The sequence below is a fragment of the Peromyscus californicus genome, unplaced genomic scaffold, assembly GCF_007827085.1.
Source record: "Peromyscus californicus insignis strain IS unplaced genomic scaffold, ASM782708v3 Scaffold_4__1_contigs__length_199733344, whole genome shotgun sequence".
Classification (NCBI taxonomy): domain Eukaryota; kingdom Metazoa; phylum Chordata; class Mammalia; order Rodentia; family Cricetidae; genus Peromyscus; species Peromyscus californicus.
In genome coordinates, this window is record NW_026294562.1 from 3146435 (window position 1) to 3173486 (window position 27052).

Below are 27052 nucleotides of genomic sequence, written 5' to 3' on the forward strand. Positions count from 1 at the left end.
CATCCATCAGCAAAACTTAAAAAGTAGGACACTAGGTCTCCCTCGCACACAACTCCACGATGGGTGAGCGTGCTCTGGATGACTCTCCAGATAAGACACAACTCCTGTTGTAGGGAGTGTAGAGTTCATGTAATTTCATTTTCTGTACTCCACACAAGCTACATGAGATCCCTAGGAGATACGGGTATCATATCCATGTCACAGCTGAGTAAAAGAGGAATATTCTCATGGACCTGGAGTGGTAGAGTTATGATATAAAGCTTCAATCCTTGTGCAGGCCCCTGCCTCGCAAAGACCTTGTTTGTGGCTGGTATTGAAGGAGCTACTGTTAGAAGCATAATCCTGAACATCAGGTTCAGCCATCCCCCTGAAGAACTCTGTCCTCAAGTGATAAATTCTGCATGATGCTATATGCTTACTGGCTTTTGAAGAATTAGCTGGTAATTTACCAACTTTTTGGAAAATACCTCATGGACATTTCACTAAAATTTCTACATCCATTTCCTCCATTGAAAAGTAAAACCCAACTTGCTTGGTAGGTGCTTCAAACAATGCAATTGGAATGCCTTAGTCTGGTTCTCCTAAAAATAAAATGATCTTTTGAGTTGTTAGGTTGCATTCAGACCCACAAAATGTGCCGTGAATGTGGAAGCATTTGCTGAGACATTGGGTGTGCCAACATGTTAGAGTTGGACCCCTTGTTTAGGCTTCATTTTATGCATTGTTTTTATTTCTGCTTCTTGTACTCTTCTGGTTGAATGCAAGTTTAAGCAAAAATAAAGCAATGGAAAATTTGTTCCTCAGAGAGAAATTAAAGTTGTCTCTCTTTGGCAACATTTCGGTAGAGAATAGTCTTATTAATGACTTCTAAATAAAAACAAATGCCAAAGGCAGCCAACAGCTTTCATAATCGTTCCATTTATCCTGGTTTGGATGGGGCAGAGGACCGAAATTCAGTGTCTTACACAAGGGCCTGACCTAGAAGCTATTACTGTTTTTTGAATGTGACTTCTATGTAGAAACTGTGTTCTTCCTTCTTCCAATTAAGCCAGACTTCTCTCAAATCTGTCTACCCTGAACACAACTGCAACCAGTTGTTTGGCTATAGTTTGGGAATGGGAGATGGTCGTTTTAGAGCCGATTCATGGCACATAGGTATATAGGGATGAGAGAAGACTAAGGTTAAGGAGGGGGTGAGAGAGGACGTGTGTCGGGAAAGCAGATGCACCCTCCTCCTGGGGGCCTCCCTGAGCCACTTTATCTAGACACCAGCCTCCTTTCTCCAGCATTCCTCATGCCCTCCTGGCTTCATTGTCTCTTAGCATTTACCATCACCCATGTGTGGAAGCTTCTGCTTTTTCGCCTTCCTGGCCAGAAGTTCTGCTTGTGGGTATGGCTTTGGTCTTACTTTGCTGTCACTGCTGTTCAAGACCTCATGCTTAGTACATGGAGCCACACCTGGAATTTAGTAGTTAGATCTGTAACCTTGCAGCGAATGAAGAAGAGAGTAACTGAACTGAAGGGGTGAGGTCAGCACACCTGGGAAAGAAGGGTCGTCTTCACAAACGGCAACTTTCTGTGGTGCGTTGTTCGCGTCCTGAGGTCACTTAGGCAACCTGGTCTACAGGTTCGCCCTTCTCGACGCTCTGTGTAGCACTTAAAGCACAGTCCCTCGGTAGAACCATGCGTTGCTGCGTTTGTATGTTTGGAAGCTGCCTCTCACATATCCTCCAAAACGTAGATGCATAGAAAACAAGCTTCCAATTTTGCTAAACTTGAAGGATAACAATTTTGAGACAAAATGTCACTTCTAAGGGGAAGATTAGGCTTCAGTTATTCTGTCTTGTATATCGAAAAGTGCCAAGTAAGCATCATATATTAGCAATTTGCACTTTCAGGTCCCAAATGAAGGAGTTTGATTTCTTATACAATGAATATGAAATAAAAAAATTCCTAAATCCAGGGTAAATCCCCGAAGACCTGATTAAAAACTGTTTTTTATTCATTTTGGGAAGGGAACAACACACAACCAATTTACTCTTGCCATAAAAACAATCTAATCCCATGAAATTATAATAAGCTTTGAAAGTTTCACGTTTCGAACTTTTCATTTAGACAGGGCTGTGCCTATCTAATTATGCAGATTCTGTTTGGAAGACGGGAAGCAGAAAGGAGAAAAATAATCACACTTAAATTTTCAGTAGATATCGATGAGGTTTAAGGCAGATTTTTCTTCTGAAGAAACTGACTGCAGTTTGCTGCCTGGGAGTGTTTGGGCTGCCTCAGCTTCCGGGCAGAGAAAACGACACCAGTTCATTTCCATTCAGTGTAGAATTCTGACACAGCATAGGTATTTCGTTTTTCTTGGGAAAGTGATGTAGCTATGATGCTACTTCTGAGTTTGAGGATGTCTTTCAAAGGGCTCCATAATAGATACTTGCTTTATGTATAGTATAGTAAGTGTCTCGCTCAGTGTTGGGTTGATTTTTGAGCACCTGACTTAAGAGATTGGCTCTCAGAACCAATAATTGGATGGGTAGATGGGTGGATGGGTGGATGGATGGATGGGTGACTGGATGGATGATGGATGATGGGTGGGTGGGTGGGTGGGTGGATGGGTGGGTAGGTGGGTGGGTGGGTGGGTGGATAGATGATGGGTGTGTGGGTGGGTAGATGGATGGATGATGGGTGGATGAGTGGGTGGGTGGATGGATGGGTAGTTGGATGGGTGGGTGGATGGATGATGAGTGGGTGGGTGGGTGGTTGGGTGGCTGGATAGATGATGGGTGGGTGGGTGGGTAGATGGATGGATGATGGGTGGGTGGGTGGGTGGATGGATAGATGGATGGATGATGGGTGGATGAGTGGGTGGGTGGATGGATGGATGGGTGGGTGGGTGGCTGGATGGATGATGGGTGGGTGGGTGGCTGGATGGACAGTTTGTTCTGGGACATCCAGTGCTGTAACCAGAGTTGCTCTTGTGCCTCTTTGGCTGTATGCATCCTGCATGTTATGTTTGCTCCTTGCCTCTGAATGAGATTTCCTTTTGTTTTACTGCAGAAAATGCAATTCAAGCCTTTGGCAATGGCTCAGATGTGACCATGTGGCAGCCAGCCCTCCCAGTACAGACCACCACTGCCACCACTACCACTGCCTTCCGAGTCAAGAGCAAGCCTCTGGGGCCAGCAGGGTCTGAGAATGAAATCCCCACACACGTTTTGCCACCTTGTGCAAATCTGCAGGTGAGAAGTGGATCTGACTTTCTCCTTAGAGCTGGCTTCTGGGAGAACATGCACTTATCGTCTGAAAGATACACAAGGACAGGCGGCAGGTGCCACCCATATGTGAATCATTTTTCAAAACAAAATCTTTGCATGTGCATGCGTGTTTATATGTTTGATGTGGCAGCCCCATGTGCATGAGGAAGTCAGAGTACAACCTCGGTGTCAGTCTTCTTCTGTGTGAGCCAGGTTAGTTACGAGCTTTGGGGATTATCTCTGCCTCCCGTCTCCTTGTAAGAGCCCTGGGATTCCAAATCCGTGTTACTGTATCTGGCTTTCCCTGGGTTCTGGGGATCTGTTCTCAGGTCTTCATGCAGGTATGGTGAACACTACCTGTTGAGCCGTCTCCCCAGCCCAGATTTGAATCTGGAAGTTGCGTTATAAACATCATAAGAGGAGACTGCGATGTCTCGTAGAGTGAAGGAAAGGATGGACTGTGGAACTGACTGCTACTCACTGAAGATGTGACTTTGGTCAAGGCTCTATAAAGTGAGGAGTCTGGGCAGATATACCACTAAGGATTTTTTGGGGGGGTGGTGGTTATAGAGTTGGATTGGCTGTCTATATTTTTGGCTGATTCCGTGTTCCTGATAAAGCCATAGCATATCAAAGAGAGAGTGTTCCTGGCTTGTTGCCATCACAGCCATTCAAACACAGCATGAAATGTTGACCTGTCTCTGAGGGGAGTCCAAGGCAGTGTTACTAGCTGCTGCGTAGAGTCCTGGAGAGGCTAGTTATTTACAAGGCAAAAAGCAAATGCTATTCCAGAGTAAGAGGAGTTGCACAGTACCGTGAAAAACCTTACATGTGCACAGAGGACAGTGAAAGTGATCAAGACGCTTCTTGAAGACCAACCCAGGTATGCCTGAGTTGAAGCAAAGTATAAACATGGCAGTTTTCCCCCTTCTGTCAGAGGGTGTGTTTGTTCTGACATTTTATTGAGTTTCCATAGTAGTGAGTATTCAACTGTCTACAAGACATTAGTGAGTTGGAAGTTTTCACAGGTTCTAATGCACTTGGGCTCCTTGGGTACTCTCCTGGTAGCTGATGGGGAAGGGCAATTACTGTGACATGGTGGTCTAGCTCTTGCATCTGAGGACCCAGGCTTCTAGAAAATGATGTTTCTACTCAAGTGTGCAGAGCTGGTGGGTCACCGAAGCAGTGCTGGGAATCCAAGAATGGCATCTGTCCATGGTTGTTCCTATATGCTGAGGGAAGAGGTAACTATATAGTGGCTTGTGGTAATACATGGTGCACCCCAATAAAACTTACCTGGGGATCAGAGGACAGAGCCAGCCACTAGACTAGACATAGAGGACAGACAGTGATGGCACACACCCTTAATCCTATCACCTAGGAGACAAAAATCCATCTGGATCTCTGTGAGTTCAAGGCCACACTGGGACCAGAGCCAGGCATGGTTGCACACACCTTTAGTCCCCACACTTGAGATCTCGTGCCTTTGCTTGGGAAGCACACATGCCTTTAATCCCAGGAAGTAAAATGGCAGGGCAGAGAAAGATATATAAGGCATGAGGAGACAGGAACTCGCGCTCTTTAGACTGAGGATTTCCTGGAGGTGAGGTAGTGTCAGCAGCAGTTCAGCTGAGTCCCTTTCGGGTGAGGACTGAGGCTTTCATTCTGAGGAAGCAGGATCGGCTGAGGAGTTGGCGAGGTGAGGCTAGCTGTGTGTGACTTGTTCTGTTTCTCTGATCTTTCAGCCTTCACCCCAATATCTGGCTCCAGTTTTTTGTTTTTTTTTTATTAATAAGACCATTTAGCGATTCGTGTTACATTCTGTTCTTCTGTCATGCCAGGAAAAGGGGTGGTTGGTCTATTGGCTGTTGTTTTGATTGTTACAGGGTCTCATGTGACCCTTACTGACCTTGAACTTGCTATGTAGATAAGGGGGCTTATCAGCATGTGCCACCAAGGGTGCATGCAGAGCTGAGGTGGAACCCAAGACTTTGTGTGTGTGTGTGTGTGTTACTCACAAGCCATTGTGACAGGCCCTCACTCGTAGCACAAAAGTGCCTCTCCTCTTCCTCCTCCCCGGCAAGGCTCAGCAGCTTTGGAGCATTCTTAGGAATGCCTTCTTCATCCACAGGCGCTGTGTCTGGAAAGTGTTGAGCAGTTTTCCCATCTACTTTGTATGACCCTGCTTTGCTCTCGGCGCCCTTCATCTGAGCTTTGGCTTCTGTCTGCTTAGTCCTTCTGGGTCCTCTTTCTCCAACACACAGTCTGAGACATACTCGTTCACACCAGACAGCAGGGAGAACTCAGATCACACAGCTCAACAGCAAGCCCAGTGTCCTTTGGATTTGTGAACCATTTTCTGAGCTTTAGCATCTCCAGGTCTCCCTCTGCAGAGAAAGTCAGAGCTGGGAGGCAGCACAGGGAGTGGTCAGTGGCATCTACTGCTCCGTTCTGCAGCAGGGCCCCAGTCTGAGAGAAGAGAAGGGATTGGTTGAGTCTCCCAGACTGGTGACTCTGACATTAGAAATGGCACGGTCAGTGTCTTCTCTGTTTCTGGTCAGGGCTCTGGCCCTGTCTCCCCCGCTTCCTGCTGCACACACAGTCAGCCTTGGCTCTCTCTGCCTCCCACCCTCAGATTCCAGTGTCAGTCAACACAGCCGCCAGATGAAGGATAAGAGCTTGCCGTCACACGCTGATGAAGATGGGCCAGGGATGCTTTCTGATCAGTGAGGAAGGGGACTTGGGCTTCGGCAAGATCATTCTGTACACATTTGGACACACAAAGGGTGACGCAGATGCCACCTACAGTCTGTTATTAACTTTCCTCTGACTTAAAAACTGGGTAGACCTGAATATTCAAGAACTAAAACAGAAAGTCACTCCTCAGTGAACAGAATCTCATGGGCAAGATGCAGCTTGCCCACAGTTTCAGAAGGTCAGATAGGGTAACTAGGTGACATCTCAGATTGGAAACCATGGCACTCCAGTTTCCTCATCCTTCGGGTGGAGACTCTCTTAGCCATAAAATGTGTCCTCTGCTTCTCCGTTCCTTTCCTTGTCTTATCTCAGCTCCTGACTTGGGTTCTTGTAGTGAACATCTTATCTCCAGTACAGATACACCCAACCAACCCTCCCTGCCAGGAGGACTCTGTACCACTGCACAGCTGTCCTGGCAACACTAAGGCACACCCGAGCCTCATTCCCCAGAAACCATGCCTTCCCATTCCCTGTGTTAGCATGGCACTTCTGCTTTGTAACCAGAGGAACAAAGGTAAAACTCAAGTGTGATGTTTATCTCAGGGTTGCCTCTGTTGGCTTCTCCACTAAAAGGGCTGAAAGAATTGGATTGGCCAGGACGGAGGGCAGTCACACCTCTCTTCTGAGATACATGGTAGAGTTTAGCAGCATTCGGCATCGGGGAGAAGAGGTCTCACTGAACCTGTCTTTACAATGGAGGTGTGAGATGAGGGTGTTAGCACTGTGGCCTTAGCCAATGTGCTAACTCCTTAAGCCTCCTCTTCCTTGTCTGGTAAGCATGAGTATTGTCTAGCTGTTAGAGTAGAGGCAGTGGCGCAGAATGGATGCTTCAGAATGATATGCAAAAACGACCATCGTGATGACTGATCCTTAGTCAGTTGGTCACGTGATCTGCCTGTTACAAAGATGAAAGGTGGTGCTGGGCCTTGCTCCAGAATGAGGGTCTGGGGTGTGCTGAGGAGCACTGATGTGAGACAGACATGGCAGGTGGATAGTAGTGCATTTCACACTTTCAAATACGTCTCCCTTCTATCCTCTTTCTCCTCAGAGCACCTCTGTGGGGCAGACATTGCAGGCATCCTTTGCTTTCACAAATGAGATGCTTAGAGGATAATGACTTAACTAAAATCAGCATGTCTTTGGCAGACTCGTCCCAAGGCTAGAGTGTCTTTTTGTCTCGTTTCGTGACACTTGGCCAACTAAGCCTTTCTGCATTAGGAATGGAAGTGAGGAAAGAAGGAAGGGGTAGCTTCCCTAGTTCCTGCTGAAGGTCAGCCCCAGGAATGCAGCGGCAAATCTAAAGTTCATACTTCACTCAGGGCTGCTCCTGGCTCCAGATCCAGGACACGGGGTTCCGACGACTGAAAGAAAGTTTGCCAGTGAAAGTTCTGTAGCTTGATGACCTCTTTAGGGTGACCTCCATGAAGAGTGCTGGAGGATAATTCGAGGCTGTAGTTGGAGGTTGATGACAGTGACAGTGGAGGGCTGTCACCCTGAGAACACGGTCCCTCTGGCTGATTTAGGGCTCTGCTCGGTGCAGGGCTCCCAGGAGGCTCATTCTCTACATCTGCCTTGCCTCTGTGCCTGCCTGGCTGTAGATGAATTACCGTTTGCCAGGGGGTCCTAGAAATATCTTCTAATGGTGTTTGTCCCTGCTGCCTGTGTCGAGACTCAGAATAGAACTGACTGGAACCAACTTGGGATCCATTGGTAACAGATCTGGAGACAGTCAAAGACTTTGGCAGCCGTAAAGTTCACTTCCTTCGAGACGCGCCCTCTTGTAATATTTTTAAATACACAATAACATGAGAAGACTTGGGGGGTACTGGAGAGTCTGCCTTAACATTTGAGATCGACTCCCCCGTGGGAGGAAAGGAAAAGAATAAACATTTTTTCAAAAGCATGCCTAGAACCAACAGCAGATCTGCCTGGGGAATGGGAGGCCCTGGGCATGGTGATCATGGGCTCATGGGGGCTGCTGTGGAAGGCTCTAAAAAAGTTGATTGATTAGTATAAAATGTCAAGGAAATGTCCCAAGTGCTGGCCCCCTGAGGTGACAAAATAATACTGGGTTTGGGGTAGCTTGCCAAGCTCCCATGGCAGGATTAATTGGCAGTCATACTAGTAACAAGTATGATGCAAGCCGTGCTATTGTTAGTCTATCTCTCTGACTCGTATGAAACGGTCACACGAGAAACAAAGAAACCTTAATAATTCCCCCAATTACTTCATCATCTGTACACTTGAGTGGCCTGGCAGCTGGAAACACTTTCAGTATTTAAACCAAAAGAGTGTACTTGTCGCTTATTTAAAGTAAACATCTCCCTCTGGGGATGTAAGTGGATATTGGAAACTCGTCTGTTTGGAGTCACTGTGCCTTCTTAGTGCCAGTGCCCCCACCCCCTGTGAAGACCCCTGGATGTGGTATCCAGAGACCTCTAGGCTCCAAGTCTAACTACAGTAGCATTGCGTTGGATGTCTGGGGGGGGGGGTTGGGGGTGAGGTCCCAAGATCACTAAAATCCACACAGGGTTTGTTTTTCTGAAGAAAGGGTCTCACATTGTACTCCAGTGTGACCTTAAATTTGTGTCAGTCTGCTTACCTCAGCCTCCCAAGTGCTGGGATTTTAGATATGAGTTACCACACCTTAATCAGGTTCAGTTCGTGTGTGTGTGTGTGTGTGTGTGTGTGTGTGTGTGTGTGTGTGTAGTTTTGTATGCATGCTTATTTCGAGTGCAAGTGTATGTATGTATGTATATATATATATACACACACACACACACACACACACACACACACACACACACACACACACACACATATGAGTGTGCATGTGTAGGCAGAGGTCAACCTCCAGCGTTATTCCTTAGGAAGCCGTCCAGTCCACCATATTCTGAGACAGGGGATGGCACTTGGCCTGGAACTTTCAGATTAGGTTTGGCTGGCTGGTCAATGAACCCCAATGGAGATTCACCTGTCTCTGTGCTGGAATTCCAAGGATGCAGCTGCTTATATGTGCATTCTGGTGATCAAACTCAGGTCCTGGGTGTTTGCATGGTGTGAGTGCGACTCACCGAGTTACCTCCCTAGAAAACAAGGTTTCGTTTTGTTTTAATTTTCTCCTGGGTGTTACCAATTTGTACCAGTGGGGAGCCCCCAGCTCGCCAGGCCAGGGTATCCCACGCATGAGGGAAATATGCTGGGCAGGTGCAGCGGCTCATGGAAAGTCATTCACACCCAGGCGCTGCATCTACGTGGAGAGTTTATTATAATAGAGAGATGAAGAGAAAGATAGGAAAGAGGGAGACAAGGAAGAATGAGAAGGGAGAGAAAGCAGAGGTGTGCACTCCTCATGTGAATGGAGAAAGAGAGAGCGGAAGAGAGAGAGGAAGGGGAGGAGTTTTTCCTTAAAATGAGGCTTTCGCCGGGCGGTGGTGGCGCACGCCTTTAATCCCAGCACTTGGGAGGCAGAGCCAGGTGGATCTCTGTGAGTTCGAGGCCAGCCTGGGCTACCAAGTGAGTTCCAGGAAAAGGCGCAAAGCTACACAGAGAAACCCTGTCTCTCGAAAAAAACAAAACAAAACAAAAAAAAAAAAATGAGGCTTTCACGTCAGGATGCAGGGCGGCTCCAAGGGGCGGGGTTTCAAGGGGTGGGCCAGAATATTAACGTTCTTCCGTTTTGATTATTATAAAAAGAGGTGAGTTATGGAAGCAAATGGGGGAACAAGGGCACTGAATTCCCGAGATTACTTCAAGTTGACAAAGAGCAAAGTGGGGAGGGGGGAACCGGAGTCCCGCAGTGGGAGATCTCAGGTGCAGTGCCTCTGTCTGTTCCTTGAGGGAGCTGAGCAGGCAGGTTGCAGCAGTGGTGTTCCAGGAGCTTGGGGGGAAATGGCACAACAAATCAGGAGTACAGAAGCCATGGCGTCTGCCTTTTCTCTGGAGGTCAGGTGGGAACAGTGAATGTGCAAAATATGCCCGGAAAAATGGGTGGAGTCAGAAATAGGCTCTGGAGATGGTTAGTTTTCATCAGACCAGATTTCTTGATGCAGTATCAGAACTTTTTCCAGGAACCTGTAGGTATCTGTAAGACAGCTGGAATAGATTTTTATCATAGCAAAAGGGTTAAAAATCCATTTAAGGACTCTTAAGAACTCTTTGTAGTCAATGTTGTATCAGTTTATCAAAATTGCTTTTAAAACTTTGAACCTCTGGAGTTATATCTGAAACCAGTCTATCCTGTATCATGAAGTCTGTGAATGAAGCATACCTGTCTGTAATTTTAGCAGGAAACTTATTAATGAGCTATCTTTGAGGTTCCCTGGTGGTCTAGTGGTTAGGATTTGGTGCTCTCAGTGCTGCGACCCAGGTTTGATTCCCAGTTATATTTTAAAAACAGCTCGGGAAGGAGTCACACCATACAACAGGACCCACATAGGAGGTTTATTGAGGGTAGGGGAGAGAAGAGGGCAGGAAAGGGGCAGAGACTGGTCCCTGGGGACGAGAGAGAAATGAGATGGGAGGTGAGCAAGGCCCGCCTTTTATAAGGAAACATAGCAAATGGGCACAGGAGGTGCTCTTAGTGGCTGCAGCTGAGGTATATCCTGTCAGGACCCGAAGGGCAGGCCAGGACAGATGCCTAAATGCTAACACTGGGGTTGGTTGAATCCTCAGAGCTGATAGATGGCATGGGTTGATCCTACTGGAGGCTAGTCATCGCAGCCTTTGAACTGGGCTTTGAACCTGAGATAGTGATACAGCAGGCCAAAGAGTACCTCATCAGCCCAGATCTAGCAGGATGGCTGGAGAACTGTGGGCAGTTGCCCTGTGTTACAGTGAATAGTGCAAGCCACCGAGGTAGCTTTATGTGATCCAAATGAAACACATCTGAGTATGAGACAGAAGACCATCAAGTGTTCATCCCAGATTTGGGTCCTCTCCCCTCGCCCTTGAGACAACATTCTAGAAGGAATCAGCAGAGCAGATATCTGAATTGTGAAAGATATGAGTCAGCCCTCATGGCCAATTTCTGTAAGAGTGACTCCTACCCAAATCAGCAGTGCAGAGTCAGCTCCCCTGCTGCCCCTGCACCCTGACATAGATACACCCTCAGCGGTCTCTGACTGTGAGCTCATCGTCACCAAGTGGCTCTCAGCAGGGACACTCGGCTCCCTCTCTGTGCCCAATGGAGGAAGGTTGCACAGAGGGTCGGTGAAATCACTGAATCTAAGTCTACACTCCATGCTCTCCAGCATAGCTTGGACTCACTTCCTTCTAGTCCAAAGGCAGAGTCTAACTACACTGCAGCCTGGACTCTGATAGGATGTCACCTAGGATTCTCAGATGGCTTGGAGGCATGGGGGGATGACAGTTCATTTAGCTCTTCCATATTATGCTTGAGAATATTGAGTATGATCTATATTTAGAAGGCTTCCCTCCCTCTTCTGCTCCAGTACCTTATGGGACCCAAATAAAGTCTGTTTCAGATAGGGCCTGACCATTCCAGAACTGATTTTTGAAACTTTGCAGCAGGAAGGTGATTATCCAAAACTGCTAAATACCCAGGGCTCCGCCGGTTGTGGCCAAGTGCAAATTTTTAAGTGTCGAGTTTTCAAAGGAAAGCTGCCAATGGGTGTTCTGTAAATCATTTGTGCCGGCAGACTGACCCCATTATGTCAGCTAATCCTGGAAATACAGGAGGTAAATTTAAATCTTCGAGCATGAAGCACTTAATCAATATTCTAAATGTTTTTCTTGCAATTTATGCTTGCAGAGCAATGGGGTGCTTTGGCATCCCGTTAATCTTCCATCGGCGAAGAGACACTCGGAGAGAGGCCAGGGTGGTAGGGTTTGCTGGAGATGTCTGGTGAGAAGGCAGTCCCAGGGCAGAGAGGAGGGGGCTCATTTCTACCCCAGGTCTGTCTGAGGGCAGGACGTTCAGATCTGTGAGTTACTGTATTACATGCTTTAACCTTCCCAGGAGGCTGGGGTTGACCACAGGCACTTCTCATGCTTTCCTTTTGAGTATGCTGGACAGCCTAGGCATTAGCTTGCTAGGAGGAATAAGACCTGTGGAGTTAGGTGGACCTGAGTGAGGATGCTGGCTACTGCCTCAATATTATTTTGTGACATGGAGCATGTTCCTTAACCTCTCTGAATTTCTGTTTTCGAACACAACCCACAATTTTGAGTTACTTGTATTGACTAAGGAGCAGTGCAAGTATTCACAAGGGCCAGCCAAGACCCTGGCACTTGCAAAGTGGCTGCACTCTTACCATGATGTATGCAGTGCCTTAGAGATGTCTTGGAAATGCTCAAGCTGCAAAGGAGAGTCTGTTCCAAGGATGCAGGAGGAGGCAACAATGGAAAAGAATGTTGAAGCACTTTAGATTTTGGATTTTTTTTTTCACTTTGTTAGAGGCGTTGAACTAAATGTCAGTAGACAGTCCCTACCAAGATATAGGATGTTCTTTGGACTCCAGGCCAAGAAGGAATAGAAACCCAAGGCAGAAAGAAAGGCCCAGGTCTTTCTTAAGAGGTTAGAACTGCTCCAGGTTCCATCTTGGTGCCTACATAACCCTCTCAGGAGCTCTGTCCTAATGGCCTGCTCCTTGGAACTACAGTAGAGCCAGATCTCATCCAGCCTGGTCACAAGAGTGGGTCTGTCTGCCAAGGGCCTCGGTGCACTTCTACCTAGTGTCAACATGGGGAACAGGTGACAGAGTTGCCAGCAGCAAATGGTCTTCATCACAGAGAAGATGATGTCTGAGAACTAGCCCTGCCTCTCAGGTTTCACAGCCCAGGACTGGAGCTGTTACCATCTTTATATGGGAACATATATCTGGTCATAGTTTGGGATAAAGACTTTCTTTATAAGCTCATTTATAAAAAGTCATCCACCACAAGCTCTTATTAATAGCATATGTGAAATCGTGGATTCAGTGGAGTGGTGCATGCTTGTAATCCCAGCTCTGGGGAGGCAGAAACAAGCCAATTTCTGGGGCCTACTGGTCAACCATCCTAGCTTACTTGGTGAGCTCTAGACCAGTGAGGGACCTTGTCTCAAAAAAAAAGCAGATGGCAGCTTGAGGAACACCACCCAAGATTGACCTCTGTCCTTCACATAAACATGCATACATATGCATGTTCACCTTCACACACGTGCAGCTCACTCACATACCCCTCACACACATGTACACAACATGTATACACATTTAAAATTAGAGAAGAGTCAAGAACAATTGCAGAGATAGCTTGAACCACTTCATCCTGTTGTGGTTTGGTGTTAATAAAGCAGACTATATACAACACTACCCATGAAGAAGCCCAGAGTAGCCCATGCTGCTATTCTCTCCATTCTTTCAGATGAGACCTAAGGAACAGATAGCCTTAGTCAAGAGAGGAGATACAATAAATCGACATCTCCTTTATGCATTCAAAATGCCTGTCCCATATTACCTAAACCAGAGGACTTTAAACATTTCATTTCCCACTAGCATTATTCATCACTATAGATTAAATCAGTCCCTAAATTCTTGTTGAATATCTGGCAGATTGAAGTGTCAGAATGGCTCATAAACTAGCATAAAGAAAAGTAATGGTGACTGTTCCAATGCCAACTGGTGTACCACACACAAGTCAATCTTGACACTGCTTCCAGGAGCTAGTGTCAGACCATAGGTCCCATCAAGGCTGGCCTCTCATTAGATGCCAGCTACACTTCTGGGCTCTCCTCCCATATGCAGCCTGACCAACTAGTTACATATTCAAGCATCTGCAGGAAGCTTCCAGTTCTGATCACTAGAATGACTCATGGAACCCAGCAATTTCCTATACTTAATAGCTTTGTTGTAAAGGATACAAATCAGGGCCAGCCAAATGCAGGCATGAATACAGTAAGACCAGAGTGGGCTTTGGTCAGGGATTTCTTGATGCTCTCCCCCAGTGGACTAAGTGCTTTTCATTATTTTGTTGCATGAATGTACTTACCAGTCAAGAAGCTCCATGCAGCTCAGTGGCTGATGTTTCTATTGGAATTGCATTAAGTAGGCATAGGAACTGAATCATTGACCCCCACATGACTGATACTCTCATATCAGATATTCTCTGAAAGTCAGATCAGTTTGACCTCCCCTGACTCAAAGCCCATGTCAAGAAATCTCATGGATTTAGAGGTTATCTCTCAGAAATAAGAAATAAAGCCAATAAAATGCTTTCTTAGGCTAAATACCATATCAGAGTTGTTTAAAATGTGGTTGCATCTTAGAGACATGCTGCCAAACCAAAGAAACACACTCTGCCCCTGACCAATTCAGCACAAAAACCAACCAATCACTGAGCAGGAAAACCAACCAATCCATGAGCACAAAATCAACCAATTCCTGAGCGTGAAATCCAGCCAATTTCTGAGCTTGCCTGAGCTTCGAGATTGAAATCTGACCAATTCCCACCCCAAATATCTTCATCCCAGAAAAACGCCACCCCTAAGAAGCCCTATATGAGCTCTGTACTTGTTCAGTTGGGAGCTGCCTACTTCCACCCTGGCAGAAGCAGCCACCCTCCTTGGATTCTTCCCTCCCAATAAGTCTCTTAAATGAGGTTTAGGTGAGATTCTTTTACCTAATGGAGTAGAGCAGAGAAGTAGCTTCTCTGGGGAAACCCTCCCCTGCAGGAGCAGAGTTGTTACATTGGGAAATCCGTTCCCCTGAGCAGGGCTATAAGCTGCTACACTTAGGGTGATTTTGTGATTTTGTGATACTCCTTGGCTCTGGACTGCCAGGATCCCTTTCCATCCAAGCTGCAGTGCTTACAGATAATTCCTTCACAGACATGTCCAGGATCTTACCTAATACAGATAATCCCTCATACATATACCCAGAGGTTTGTTCCCTATGTAAATCTGAGATACTGACAATATTAACCATCTCAGTAGCTGTCCTTCTTTGGGAGTTTTCTACCATTTCTTTGTAATGTAGCCTGCCTTCTACAACTCAGTGTTATTTTTGTCCTGTTTAAAAAAACAAACAAACAAACAAAAAAACTTGTATATACCTAACATTTCCCTCACACAATGCTCTTGTTCCCAGAGTGAGTTTGTTTCCCTGATCTGGGAGCTGTGGACATAGTACTAAGACACATAGACTCTTATCCTGGCTCCCATGGCAGAGCAATGGACCAAGTTGCCAAACGGTTCCAGGGCCTGGATGGTGGGCCCAGGTCCTCATAGCATGGAGGCTTCTAGTGGGTGCTTTGGGTTTCATCTTCCTTTTTACGGGTGCCAGAAGAAGAGCTTGGGGAAGCTGGCTCCCCAAACCAACCCACATTAGCCCTGGAAGGAAAGAGGCTGTCATAAATAACTGCTTATAGAATGCTTCCAGAGTTCTTGAGCTAAGAGAGTGCTTGAATTCAGAACTCAGAATTAGATAGTACTCCATTAAGGCTGCTGACAGTCCAGAGAGTCTAAATGGCTTTCACTTGTGTGTGCAAGCCCACATGGTTGAGGAAGCAAGCAGGCTGTAATGAACTTCCCCGAACAGGAACTGCATCTTGGGGCTAGGCTTCCTGGTAGGGACGTACGCAGACCCCTATGTGTTAAATAGTGATTGTAAAAACATCTCAGTAACTAAACAACTGGGATGGATGGATGGACGGATGGACTGACGAACAAACAGACGAACGGAAAGAAAAGAAAAGAGAAACTGACACCTTATTGGAAAATATTAAGGACAAAATTGCTGCCATCACAGTCCTTGCCTATGGTCCCTGGGGTCCCACTAAGAGTCACTGTACAGCCTTTCCACTCTGAGGCTCTGATTCCTGGTTGGTCCTGTGGTGGAAGGGACACTGGAAGAAGCACCTGTCATAGAAGACCTGCTGCCCCAGCCAGCCTGCTGCCCCAGCCAGCCTGAAGATCAGGTGTTGGGTTGCCTCCAGGCAGCAGCTGTTACCAGATTGTGGGCTTGTAAAAACTTAATTCAGGTAACGATTTCTTTGTGATTGGCGTGTTTGTATTGTAGCAAGCTTCGGTTCAGCATATTGTTAGAATACATAATGCCGTAATTTAAGATTATTTTATCAGCACTAAAGGGTTTTTGTAATTCATTTAAAAAGTTGTAATGGGCTTGAGCATCTTCAGTATAGTTAATAATACAGCATTTTATAGCTGGCTATAAAATTTCAGATTACAGTTTTTGCAATTGTGCAATTCTATTTTATAGTTTAATAATTGTTCAAATGAAGGAGAATGTAAAGTTCCTTAAAACCAATTTAATGACTTAGAAAAATAGCTTTTATCAAAATCTATTGCACACCTTTAATGAACCCAGATGTCCCTCTTTCAACAAAGAGACCTATTTTTCTCAACTAGATACCTTCTCAATTAAGCACACATAGTGCAGATAACTCTGAGTTACAATTTTTCTCTTTTTTCCCCTTTATCCTTAATCTCCTGCAAATAGAATAAACCTATTTGTTGAGCAAGCACAGGGAGAGAAGAACCAGCCAGGCCAAAGAGCCTCAGCTGGGCAGCCAATAAATTGCTTCTCTCTTTAGAAGTGTTTTCCTTTTCACAGACCTCCCCTGGATTGCAGTCTCAACTCCAGTTCCCGAGCTAATGGAGTCTCTTATTAACACTTCCAAATAGCTTGTTCTTCACTGTTCTGTGAAGTGAGCAGCAAAAAGTGGGAGCCTTACATTATAATAATTTAATTATATGCTATCATTATGAGTCATGAAAATGTTAGCATATAGCATTGAGGAGAAGGCACCATCTCATTTTGTCATTGAAACTGTAGTTCGTGTATTTTTTTCAATTTGCCATGAGTATGTCATTGGATGACTAGTGACATTAAGTAACTCTAGGTCAGGTCCACACACAGGGTCTTGTGGGAAACACCATGCAGGGATTCAATAGCAGGGCCCATGAGTACTGTGTGGCTCTTGAGCTGACTGACTCTGGTTCAGGACTCTGTCTGTGTTTCATAGAAATAGTACTTGCCAGAACATATTCCCTGTGTCAGGGCTCTTCCTCTCTGGGGTACAGTCCAGGGGCCTGGGGTATTAGTTCATTACCACTTGGTTTCTGTGCTTACTGATCCTGTGGTCTGCAGAGAGTGCAACCAACACTTGCATTCATTTTCCTGCAGACTCAAATGCGTTCTTAAGTCTCATGTATGTGGGCGTTTTGTCTGCACATCTGCTGTGCACCATGTGCTTGCCGAGCCTGTAAAGATTCGCTCTCCTGGTAGTGGAGTTTACAGATGGTTGTGAGCCACCATGTAGGTGCTAGGAGTCCAGTTCAGATCCTCTAGAAGAGCAGTAAGCACTCTTATAAACACAGAGCAGCCTCTCCAGTTCCTAAACCCATTTTAAGCTAATTTCTCTTAAGCAACAAAATACCGCAGTGAGTGTTCCGAGGGTTGGCAAGGGGTCATGCAAACAACAGGGAGATGGTTAGTTCTCCAAGGTGCTTTTGTAAGATAAAGAGGTGATTGTGTGTTGGAGTTAGCCTCGGAGAAGATGATACTGAAGGGGGCTGTGCCTTGTGTTACGATGAAATTCAGAGTGCCCCACAGACTAAGATAAGGATCTTTTGATCTCCTTGATCCTCGCTCGGATTTGTCGTCTCTCCTGTGGACTTGGGAGAGCCCCACTGCCTAGGAGGGTTCGGATAATCAAACAGATCAAAATCCTCCAGCTCCTGTGAGAGTTTTCTATTACTGTTTCATATTCCTGCGTGGCCCATTGTTGACCATGAGATAGGAGGAGCCTTGCAGATGGGGCACCAAGATTAATCTGGTAAGTGAACATGGGCTTTACAAAGCAGTCTGTGCCCTGTAGATGGGGCTTGGGTTGAACCACCTGTTTATTATGTCCACCTGTTTACTGAATCTTCTCCTTAGCATTGTTTGAAACCACTTTACCTCAAAAACTGAGATGGGATGTGACAACTGGCCCCCACATTGCTGCATTCAGGAAAGAGCCATTAGTCTACCTGGAGCCTGTGGTCCAGAGGGCAGTGTGGCCAAGCCCATCAGAAGGGCAGTAATTCAGCCTCGGACAATTGCTTAACCCAATTGCTGGGTAATAAACATACTTAATAAAAAGGATTAGGATGTCTGCCCTATCTTGGCTATAAATATGCTCTCTTGTTCCGGGTAACCTACGAGAATACCTCTGAGCACACTTAGATCACATACTATAAATAAATCCAATTTCTTATATTCCCTACTGACCTTTTATCCTTAGCACTTCTAACCAACCGCGCCTCCCTGAATAATAGGCTTCACAGCGCTTGAACCGTGGGACTCACTATGGAGGAATCCGCTGTGAAGTTCTGCCTTCCCTCTCCATTGCCTCTCTTATTTCAGGCCCTAGAGGAGCCATATTATGGAAGGACAATAGCTGGAGGGGAAACTAGGAAGTTGGGCACTGGGCAGATGTTGAGGGAGTTTTCCCCCAAAGTGGCTGTTCTTCTGCCTGCCAGTCAGTTGCAGGGACCTCAGGGGTGATGCAAGGCAGTTACCTTGTAGGCCCTTAACAGAACAGAAGTCACCCACCCAGTCTGCCCTCACTCACCTCTGGCTGCTCAGAGCAGCCAGGTTTACAAGCGTTGTTCCTGGTTTGGAATTCAGGATTGAGAGGTCCCCTTTAGGCTTTGTCCCTGCCCAAGTTAGCTCTGTCCATGTTGACTGTGGGACCCAATCATTGTTATACTGGTACTGATTGTTCTCATCTGTCAGCAGGAAAATTAAGATCTATTTCTAAGGTTTGTTTCATGGAAAGCTTATGGGAACTAATGGTCAGAGGTCTGAGCTGGAGCTAATAACCAAGGATGTTGAGAAACTGGATTCAGATTTTTATATGGCCACTCTAGGCTGTAGAAAACAGCAAGTCAGAACCTCTCTGAATCCTTGTCCAATGTGTACAAAAGAGGGGTGCCTACCCATGACAGATACTTGGTAAAATGCAGGTGGAGTGACTCTCAGTGGAGGCTTTTAGCAATAGGAACAGTTGCATTCATCATCTTTTAGGCTACTTGGTCTTCTTGTGTATTTTCTAGAATATTTTTCTCTGCTAAATACACAATTTTAAAAAATTAAGCTTTGATTTACCTTATCTATCTTTTATTTGTCAGCACTAAGCATCACTGTCTTCTCAACAGAGAGTGAAGAGAAGTGTCTGCCTGCTCAGTCTTGAGACAGTAAATTTTTTTTAATTAAAAAATATTTTTCTATCAAATCTTAGTTACCACCATAAGTCATAAGACCATTATGGGTCTCCACTCAGCTGCACATAAATGCACTGGAGAATGAGAGGCTTAATAAATACTATCTGATGTGATGGGGGCGGTGTCTGAGGAGATGGACTGCATGCACTTCTCACTGAGGACAGCTGTGAATCAGCCATCGCTCTTAGGGATTTGCATTCCCAACTGTGTATGTTTAGAAAATAGATGTTTTGTTGTAGATCTGTCCCTCTTCTTTGCCTTATACCACAGAACACCCTCCCTCCCCCCAACAGACACCCCGAACCAAAACGTCTTTCACACATTGTTTAGCATCATTGTTAATTGGGCATAATTTTCTAAACTACTGCTCATAATTGCTTCTTGTCTGAATATTTTACTAATCAAGCAAGCTAACCATGAATGAAAACACACAGTTCTGTGATGCATTTTGCAACCTATGTTTGCCCCAACATGGGGAAAAGCAAAACAGACGTAAGATGATTGTGTGGAATTATAAAACTCAGCTACAGTATCCAAGTGAGCTTCAAGCCACAGTCTACACACTGCTTCTCTCCATCCTCCCATTAGTGTTGAATTACAAGGGTAGGTTTTGAGCATCCTTTTATGTGCAAGAGACGAGGGAGAGGCCCCAGGGATGCCTTGGCTAATGGGGAGTGTTGACATGTCTTCCTGGATATATGTCTGTTTCACATCTCTTTTGTGGCATCCATTTTTAAAATCTTAAGGATGATCATGAACCACTTGTCTTTTGTATAATGTTCATGGAAGCTAAATTAGCCTCAGAGTTTGCATTTTCTGTTATTCTAATATCCTGTCTCAATCCAAGACCCACTGGAGACCAAAGCCAGGATAAGGCAATGTCAATTAAACCAGGACCAGGACCAACTTCTAAACTATGGTAGAAGCTGTCTTAGCTGACATTCTCTTAACCTTCTCAGAAGCCAACCTCTCCTTTCATAAACATGATCATGTGTGAGGTTCACTGAATGTTCCAAACTTGTTCCCCAGATCTGCACCCCCACCACCCTCGCCCTTTGCCCTCCCAGGCTCCAGAGCGAGTGCGCGCCCTCCTAGGCTCCAAAGATGAGTGTGCCTGCTCTAAGTTCTTTCTGAGGATGCTGCTATGTAACTTATTTCAATAACATGGAGATGAACAGCAGCATAGAAAGGAATAATTGATTTAAGGAAAAAGTGAGTGGAATATATGAGAAAAAGCAGATTCCTTTTCTTAAAACAACAACAAAAAAAAAACTGCTGTGGGATGGTCTGTATGTCAAGTGTGTTGCTGATTGGTCAATAAATAAATCACTGATTGGCCCGTGGCCAGGCAGGAAGTATAGGCGGGACAAGGAGGAGAAAAAACTGGGAAGTGGAAGGCTGAGTCAGAGAGACACTGCCAGCCGCCATGATGAGAAACAGCATGTGAAGATGCCGGTAAGCCACGAGCCATGTGGCAAGGTATAGATGAATGGAAATGGATTAATTTAAGCTGTAAAAACAGTTAGCAAGAAGCCTGCCATGGCCACACAGTTTGTAACCAATATAAGTCTCTGTGTTTACTTGGTCAGGTTTGAGCGTCTGTGGGACTGGCAGGTGAGAGAGATTTGTCCTGACTGTGGGCCAGGCAGAAAAACTCTAGCTACAAAAAACTCCTGTGGATTAACGAGGGGCAAGATCATAAAAGTCTGCCCCCAAAATGATAAAAATTGTAGAAAGGAGATGGTGTTATAGTTCCTCTGTGGGTGTCAGACAAACGCTAGCCCCATTTCAAAGCAGCTGAAAGTGAAGGCTAGGGATGCGGCTTGGTTGGTAGAGTTGGTAGAGCTTGCCTAGCATGTGTGAAGCCCTGGGCTCCACTTCCATTGCTGCGTGAGCCAGGCCTGGTGTCTCACACCAGTAATCCCAGGGCCCGAGAGGTCGGAGTAGGAGGATCAGAAGTTCAAAATCATCCTCAACTACAAAGCAAGTTTGAAGCCAGCTTGGGCTACTTGAGATCCTGACTCTTAAGAATGAATGGATAAAAAGGAAAAAGAAAACTAAACAGTGGGTATTCTGTAACTTTTCATTCACATTTCGTTCTCTGGCTTATATTAAACAAAAGCCAGAGAATTCTATTCAGTGGACTTGTCTTTTAAAAGAGAAAGAAAGTACCCTTGTTCAGTAATCAAAATGGTGTGTGCGTGCATGACCACATGTGTGCATGTGTGACCACATGTGCGTATGTGTGACCACATATGTGCATGCATGACCACATGTGTGCATGCGTGACCACGTGTGCATGCGTGACCACACATCCACAGGCACACACAGACAGGCACAAAGGCCAGATCAAAGGTGGTAGATTCCCTAGAGTTGGGAGTTATGGGCGGTTGTAAGCCATCCAGTGTGGGTTCTGGGATCAGAACTCAGATCTTGTGCAAGAGCAGTACATTCTCATAATTGCTGAGATGGCCCTGTTAGGCCCCACCTCTTTGGTTTTAAACAGTTGGATACACCTGTCATGTGTGAGTTTTCCATTGTTCTTTTCTCTGGTCAAGGAAAGAGTTTCTGCTGTAGTGTAGCATGAGCACAGATCAGCTCTGACTACAGGCTGGTGTCAGAATCTGAGGCCTTCTGGAGTCTAGGGCTTGTTTCCACATCACCTTTGAGACTGCGAGGCCTCCCCACAGTCTTACTTCCTTTTAGTTCACTGGGATGCATTATTGGGAGCCTGATCTAAACACAGTCCAGCTGGGGTCCCACTCCGGTCTGCTCCAGTAGGAAAGTCACCTCTGTTGACTTTGCTCACCCAACCTTGTGACCAGGCTTGGCTCGCCCAGCTGACAAAGCCTGCCACCCTGGGTCTTCAGGAGCCTGCTGGGTCTGGTGCTGAGTGAGAACGCTTTGCCAGGCCTTGGAAGCACTTCTCACAGTGAGAGCCTTTGAGTGAGGCTCAGGCAACACTGGGACAGTGTGTTCTGGGACTGGAGGGGATCAGGGTGAACTGTGCAGTCTCCATGGTGGGAACCATAGTTAACCCTTTCAGAGGAGGCTCTCAGTTCACCTAGGCTCTCCTTTCAGTCCTTTCCTTGCCCCTAACACAAGCTTGAAGGAAGTGGGTTTCTTCCTGCTAAGCACAGGCTCCAAAAGACAAATGGCCAGACCCAGAGGCTCTAAGCCAGCCTTATTTACGTGTTCACTTGTTTCGTGAAGCCAACTTTACTGCGAATTATTCAGGCCAGTGGCTGCAAGCAGTTGTTACCAAGTCTGTAGGGAAGGTAAAGCTTCAAAATAGACAGTGGAGAGATGTTAGAAAGGCTGGCCAACTGCTTGTGACCAAACTGGCAATAGAAACCTCTCCCAACAGTCAGGGGCAAAAATCCGAAAAGCCACAGCATCGGAAAGCTGCAGAGTGTGAAAGGCTTGAGAACACTGCAGCTCACAGTTTAGCCGAGAGTCCCCCGAAGCCTTCTTCCTTCTGTCTTCCTTGTACGTGCAGAAGTTAATTTGGGCAGATGCAGATCAAGTACACTGTAGACTCGTTATGTAACAAATATTAACTGTAAATGCACATCGTCGGGTGAGTCTGTGTGATTCAAGTACCATGTGAGAAATAGGGCCTGTGTGGCAAGTTCCCTTATTAGGTACACACCCTTCTCCCTGTTTAGTCTCACAAGAGAATATCAGATATGTGTATTCAAGTCCTGGACTTTCACTTCTGAACTATTTCAGAAAGATCTCTTGCAATAGCTTTCCCCAGCCAGAGTCCAATTCACGCTGTAGAAAAGGCTCCTATGCTAATGAGCTTGTATTGACAAGTGTGATAGATGTAGCAAGGTACTTAGCGAGAGCAAAGTTGATTGTGTTTTACAGCCTGTGTATTTCTCTGTTTATTGCTTGTATTCTGTCATTAAGCGAACAGGTTCCTAATATAGCAAATCTCTCTAATCAGTAAAGCAAGAGAGAAAAGAACCAGAGCACATTAATTATGACTGTTTGGCTGTGGCCTGGACAGTCTGTTGCTATCGGATTGGGCAGCTTCTTCTGGTTTTATTTCCTGGAGTTAGAGCAGAGAGGGAATGGCTTTTCTCCTGCATGGAGGAGAACAGAGACATGTTCCACGCCCTGCTGGCTGACAGCTGCCTAAAAACCGGAGATAAAACACTGGCTTCTCCACAGAAATGGAGTCCTGGGGCAGCAAAGACCAGGCTCTGCCAGGGTGCACTTTTAAGTCTGCAATTCCATAAGCAGACCTGGCATGCTGCTTATACCCCTGTGCTGTCCCCAAAGCCCTGCAGAGCCTGCTGTGGGCAGCAGCAGGTGGGGACTCCAGAGCCAGCTACAAATGAGATGTACGCCTGTGTGTTCTGCACTAGAGTGCTGTTGGTACCAAGGCTGGCTTTCCGAATGCTGATGCCTGGGGTAAAAGGCAAGAGAGGCCACTCTGACTCCAGGTACCAGAGGTTAACAGCATCTCATGCATTTATTAACCCTCTGGTGCCAAGGACTGGTGAAGTCTGGCCTCCCAATCACAGAGCCCTGGAAATTCTATTATGTGACATTCCTGGACTTGTTGATTACCACCAGGGACAATTTTATAGCAGCTGCTGGAGGGACAAAGCTTATGGAGGCTCTAAAGGGCAAGTTTCTGTGATTTTCTAGAGTGTATGCAAGGCTTTCGCAGCATGCTCTTGCCCTTTTTAATCCTCGAGATGAAAACCTCAAGGCACTGTGTCTTGGTGGTGACATTTCACACAAAGCAGAGTCAGGAGGCTTTGCTCAAACCACGGGATCAGAAATTAACTGATAGGAAACACTTTCAGAAAAGACATTAAATAATTCCTTTTCAACCTACTGTAAAAATTGTTCAAATTAACTGTTAGAAAAACAGAGTAGACTTCTCCTTTTCTTCTTCCTTTTTGTTTTGAAAGACATACCCTACTTTAAAGTCAGCAAATGCTAGGGTCAGTGTTCATGTGGGTGTAGGAGCTCTAGGTCAGGTGTCTGAATGTCCCATCATTATCAGGTTCCAGAGGACTACGGGGGTGGGGGGTGCCAGCATAACTTTATGGAGCCCTTGGCTTTACCAGTGTATACTTTGGTGATGATAGCTGGTTTTCTACTTTGGGGCTTACTTTACTCTAAACAGATTCTCAGAAGTTATGTGTGTATGTTTTGATTAGGGGGTGTCTTTTAATTTCCATGATTCCATCTCAGTTTTCAGCAAGCGAAACAAGACTTAAAAGTATATAAGCACTTAGCAAGTACTCAACAGTAGTTGAAGGTAGGTGGGTGCCCTGTAATTTTATGTTTGAATTGATCACAACTGACTAGCAAGACTGATTGTTTAATGATGTTTTAGAAACGTTCAGGATGAAAGTCTTTGAAACGTAGAAATAACAGGTTCCTTAGGCTTATACAGTGGGCTTTAAGACACAGATTTTCTTAAAAAGACTCCAGGTCTGCAGTGGTATGTTTCAGTGGTCATTGGGATTTGTGCTGTGTACAAGACTCCTGAGCATGCAGCCAGCCACTGTACCCATCTGTGAGCTCAGTTCTGCCCCTGCCTGCTGATCACATGGGGTATAGGTACTAGGCAAAGCTTGGTCTGTAGTTAATTCCAGGGTAGGCATGGCCCCTTTGGCCTGCATCCCATCAGGTAAGGGATTAAAGCCATCTCCCATCTGTGTGCAGTCCTTTGATTTTATTCTTCAATTATCACCTGCCTTCACCTTCTCATTAGGGGTACATACCTTACAGTGTCCCCTGCTACGTTTGGGTAGATGCTGCAAGACTGCTGTGTTTACCCTACTCTGCAGTCATGGTGACATCTCCAGTACCAGATGGCTCTGCAGGAAGCTTGCTAAGTGCTTTCTGGGAGCTGAGTTTAAAAACCTGCCTTGGCCTGTGGACAGCCAAACCTCTGAGAGGCAGCCAAGGCTGAGAAGGAAACCATTAGGTTGGGCAGCACATTCTTACTCGGAGTCAGCATTCTGTGTAGTTATGCCCGTGAAGATGGTCTTCCAGCTACATGTTAACTGTTAGAAGCCCACAGGATGCTGCTTTGGGGAACAGCAGCCCACAGATGATACAGACTTGGCGCTGCTCTAAATGCATTTTCCTGTGCCTGTAAGCGGTCACCGTGGCCACTCTTTGAGTAAAGGCATGGCTGGCAGTTTAGATGTGGGCGCGTTGACCTGTTGGAGAGCGTAGAAGTCTAACCATGTGCAAAAGCCAGTAGAACACCCAGCAAGAGAGCAACCCTCTCTGTTTAGCTACTAGAAGTCCTATCATAATCATTTCATCATGGGAACGTTGTCCTAAGGTTGTCCCAGGTTCCGAAATGACAGGCTCATGGGTGTTAGTCAGGTGATGGGAAGAGCCACCCAGCTACAAACTCTCGGAGGCCACTATGGTCCACTCAGGTGCTGCTTTGCTGTGACCACACTACAGAAATAGTTTGAGGCCATATTGTGTCACAGTCCAGAGGTCTTACTCTTTCCCCAAACCAGTCAGTGAATGGGTTAGTTATGTAGAGTCCCTCAGTGGGGATCTTTGTCTTTTGTATCTTATGGCCTAGTAAAGAAAAGGTGGAATGGGATGTTTTAGGGCCATTTGGGTGTCTGGGCACAATTCCAGACCTGACGTTCTACACATTATTCTCTGTAGGTAGCAGAGCAGTGGCTCAGACTTGCTATTATTATAGATTAAAAGTAGGCTTTTGAGTAAGTTCAATTCCGCTTCCAATTTCCCCTCTGATCTTCTTATACATAACATTTAGTGACCTTTGAACAGCCTGGGGATGCTTCACAGTGTCTTGTTCTTGAAGCCTGCTTAAAGGTTTCTATTTCATATTCACGGCTGGCATATGCAAATATAGGTAAAGATTATGATGACTTCCCAGTAGCATTATGGTCAACAAATTACTCCTTGGGCAAGCATGCTGTCGTTTTAGCCTCGAGTGTCCTCAGTGAGTCGCAGAGGCTCACAGCACACAGGCAGCCTTCTAGCAGCATGCCCTCGGAGCTGGTGCTTGGCTCAGGGATTCCTTGATTCAAAGGTGATGACTATTTATCAGGGTTTGCCTTCTTGACAGACAAGCTCTTCGTTGGTGTCAAAGGGCTGCTGTTGTTAGGGCTGAGGGTGGGTACCTTGGGAAGAGTTTCTTGTGTGGATTTGGGGAGGGCAGAGACTCAGGCAAGTCTGTGATCCAGGAAAGAGCATATGTTCATAGAACCAAAAAGCCATGGTTACATTCTGGCTCTGTAGGCATATTGCTGTGTGATCACTTATTTAACTTCTCTGGGTTTAAATTGTTTGTGTTTATAAAGTGAGTGCAGTACCGAGTGGGGAGTTTTCAAGGTCTGTTCCTTGCAATTGTCTGAGTGATGGAACACTGCTACTACTGAACCGTCAAGCATAAGACCAATGAGAGAGTCGGTCCAGTTAAGGGGGAAAGAGAGTTTAAGGCCTTCACTGCTCAGCCCGCTAGCAACTACCTTGGAGACAGTTTTTGAATTTCTGTATTGGGGTCTGTCTTGGTTACTGTTCTAGTACTGTAAAGAGACAGCATGACCAAAGCAACTTAAGAAAGGAGGTGTTTAATTGGGAGCTTGCTTACAATTTCAGAATGTTAGTCCATGGTCATCATAGCAGGGAGCATGACAGCAGGCAGGCAGACAGGTACAACCCTGAAGTAGTAGCTGCAAGCTTTACATCCTGATCCTCAGACAGGAAGGAGAGCTTTTGAAACCTCAAAGCTTGCCCCCACTGACACACTTCCTCATCTTCCTAAACAGTTCACCAACAG

The 27052-nt window shown here is 45.9% G+C and overlaps 1 protein-coding gene across 5 annotated transcripts in view; it reads left to right on the top strand.

Annotated features, from left to right (window-relative positions):
* The window catches only part of Gfra1 (GDNF family receptor alpha 1), a 224311-nt gene that overhangs the window by 187852 nt on the left and 9407 nt on the right, over positions 1–27052 (top strand). For all 5 annotated transcript variants that reach the window (XM_052761096.1, XM_052761095.1, XM_052761094.1 and 2 more), the window contains one exon: positions 3061–3242. In XM_052761096.1, coding sequence (XP_052617056.1) covers positions 3061–3242 — 182 coding nt within the window. The remainder of the gene's footprint in view (positions 1–3060; positions 3243–27052) is intronic.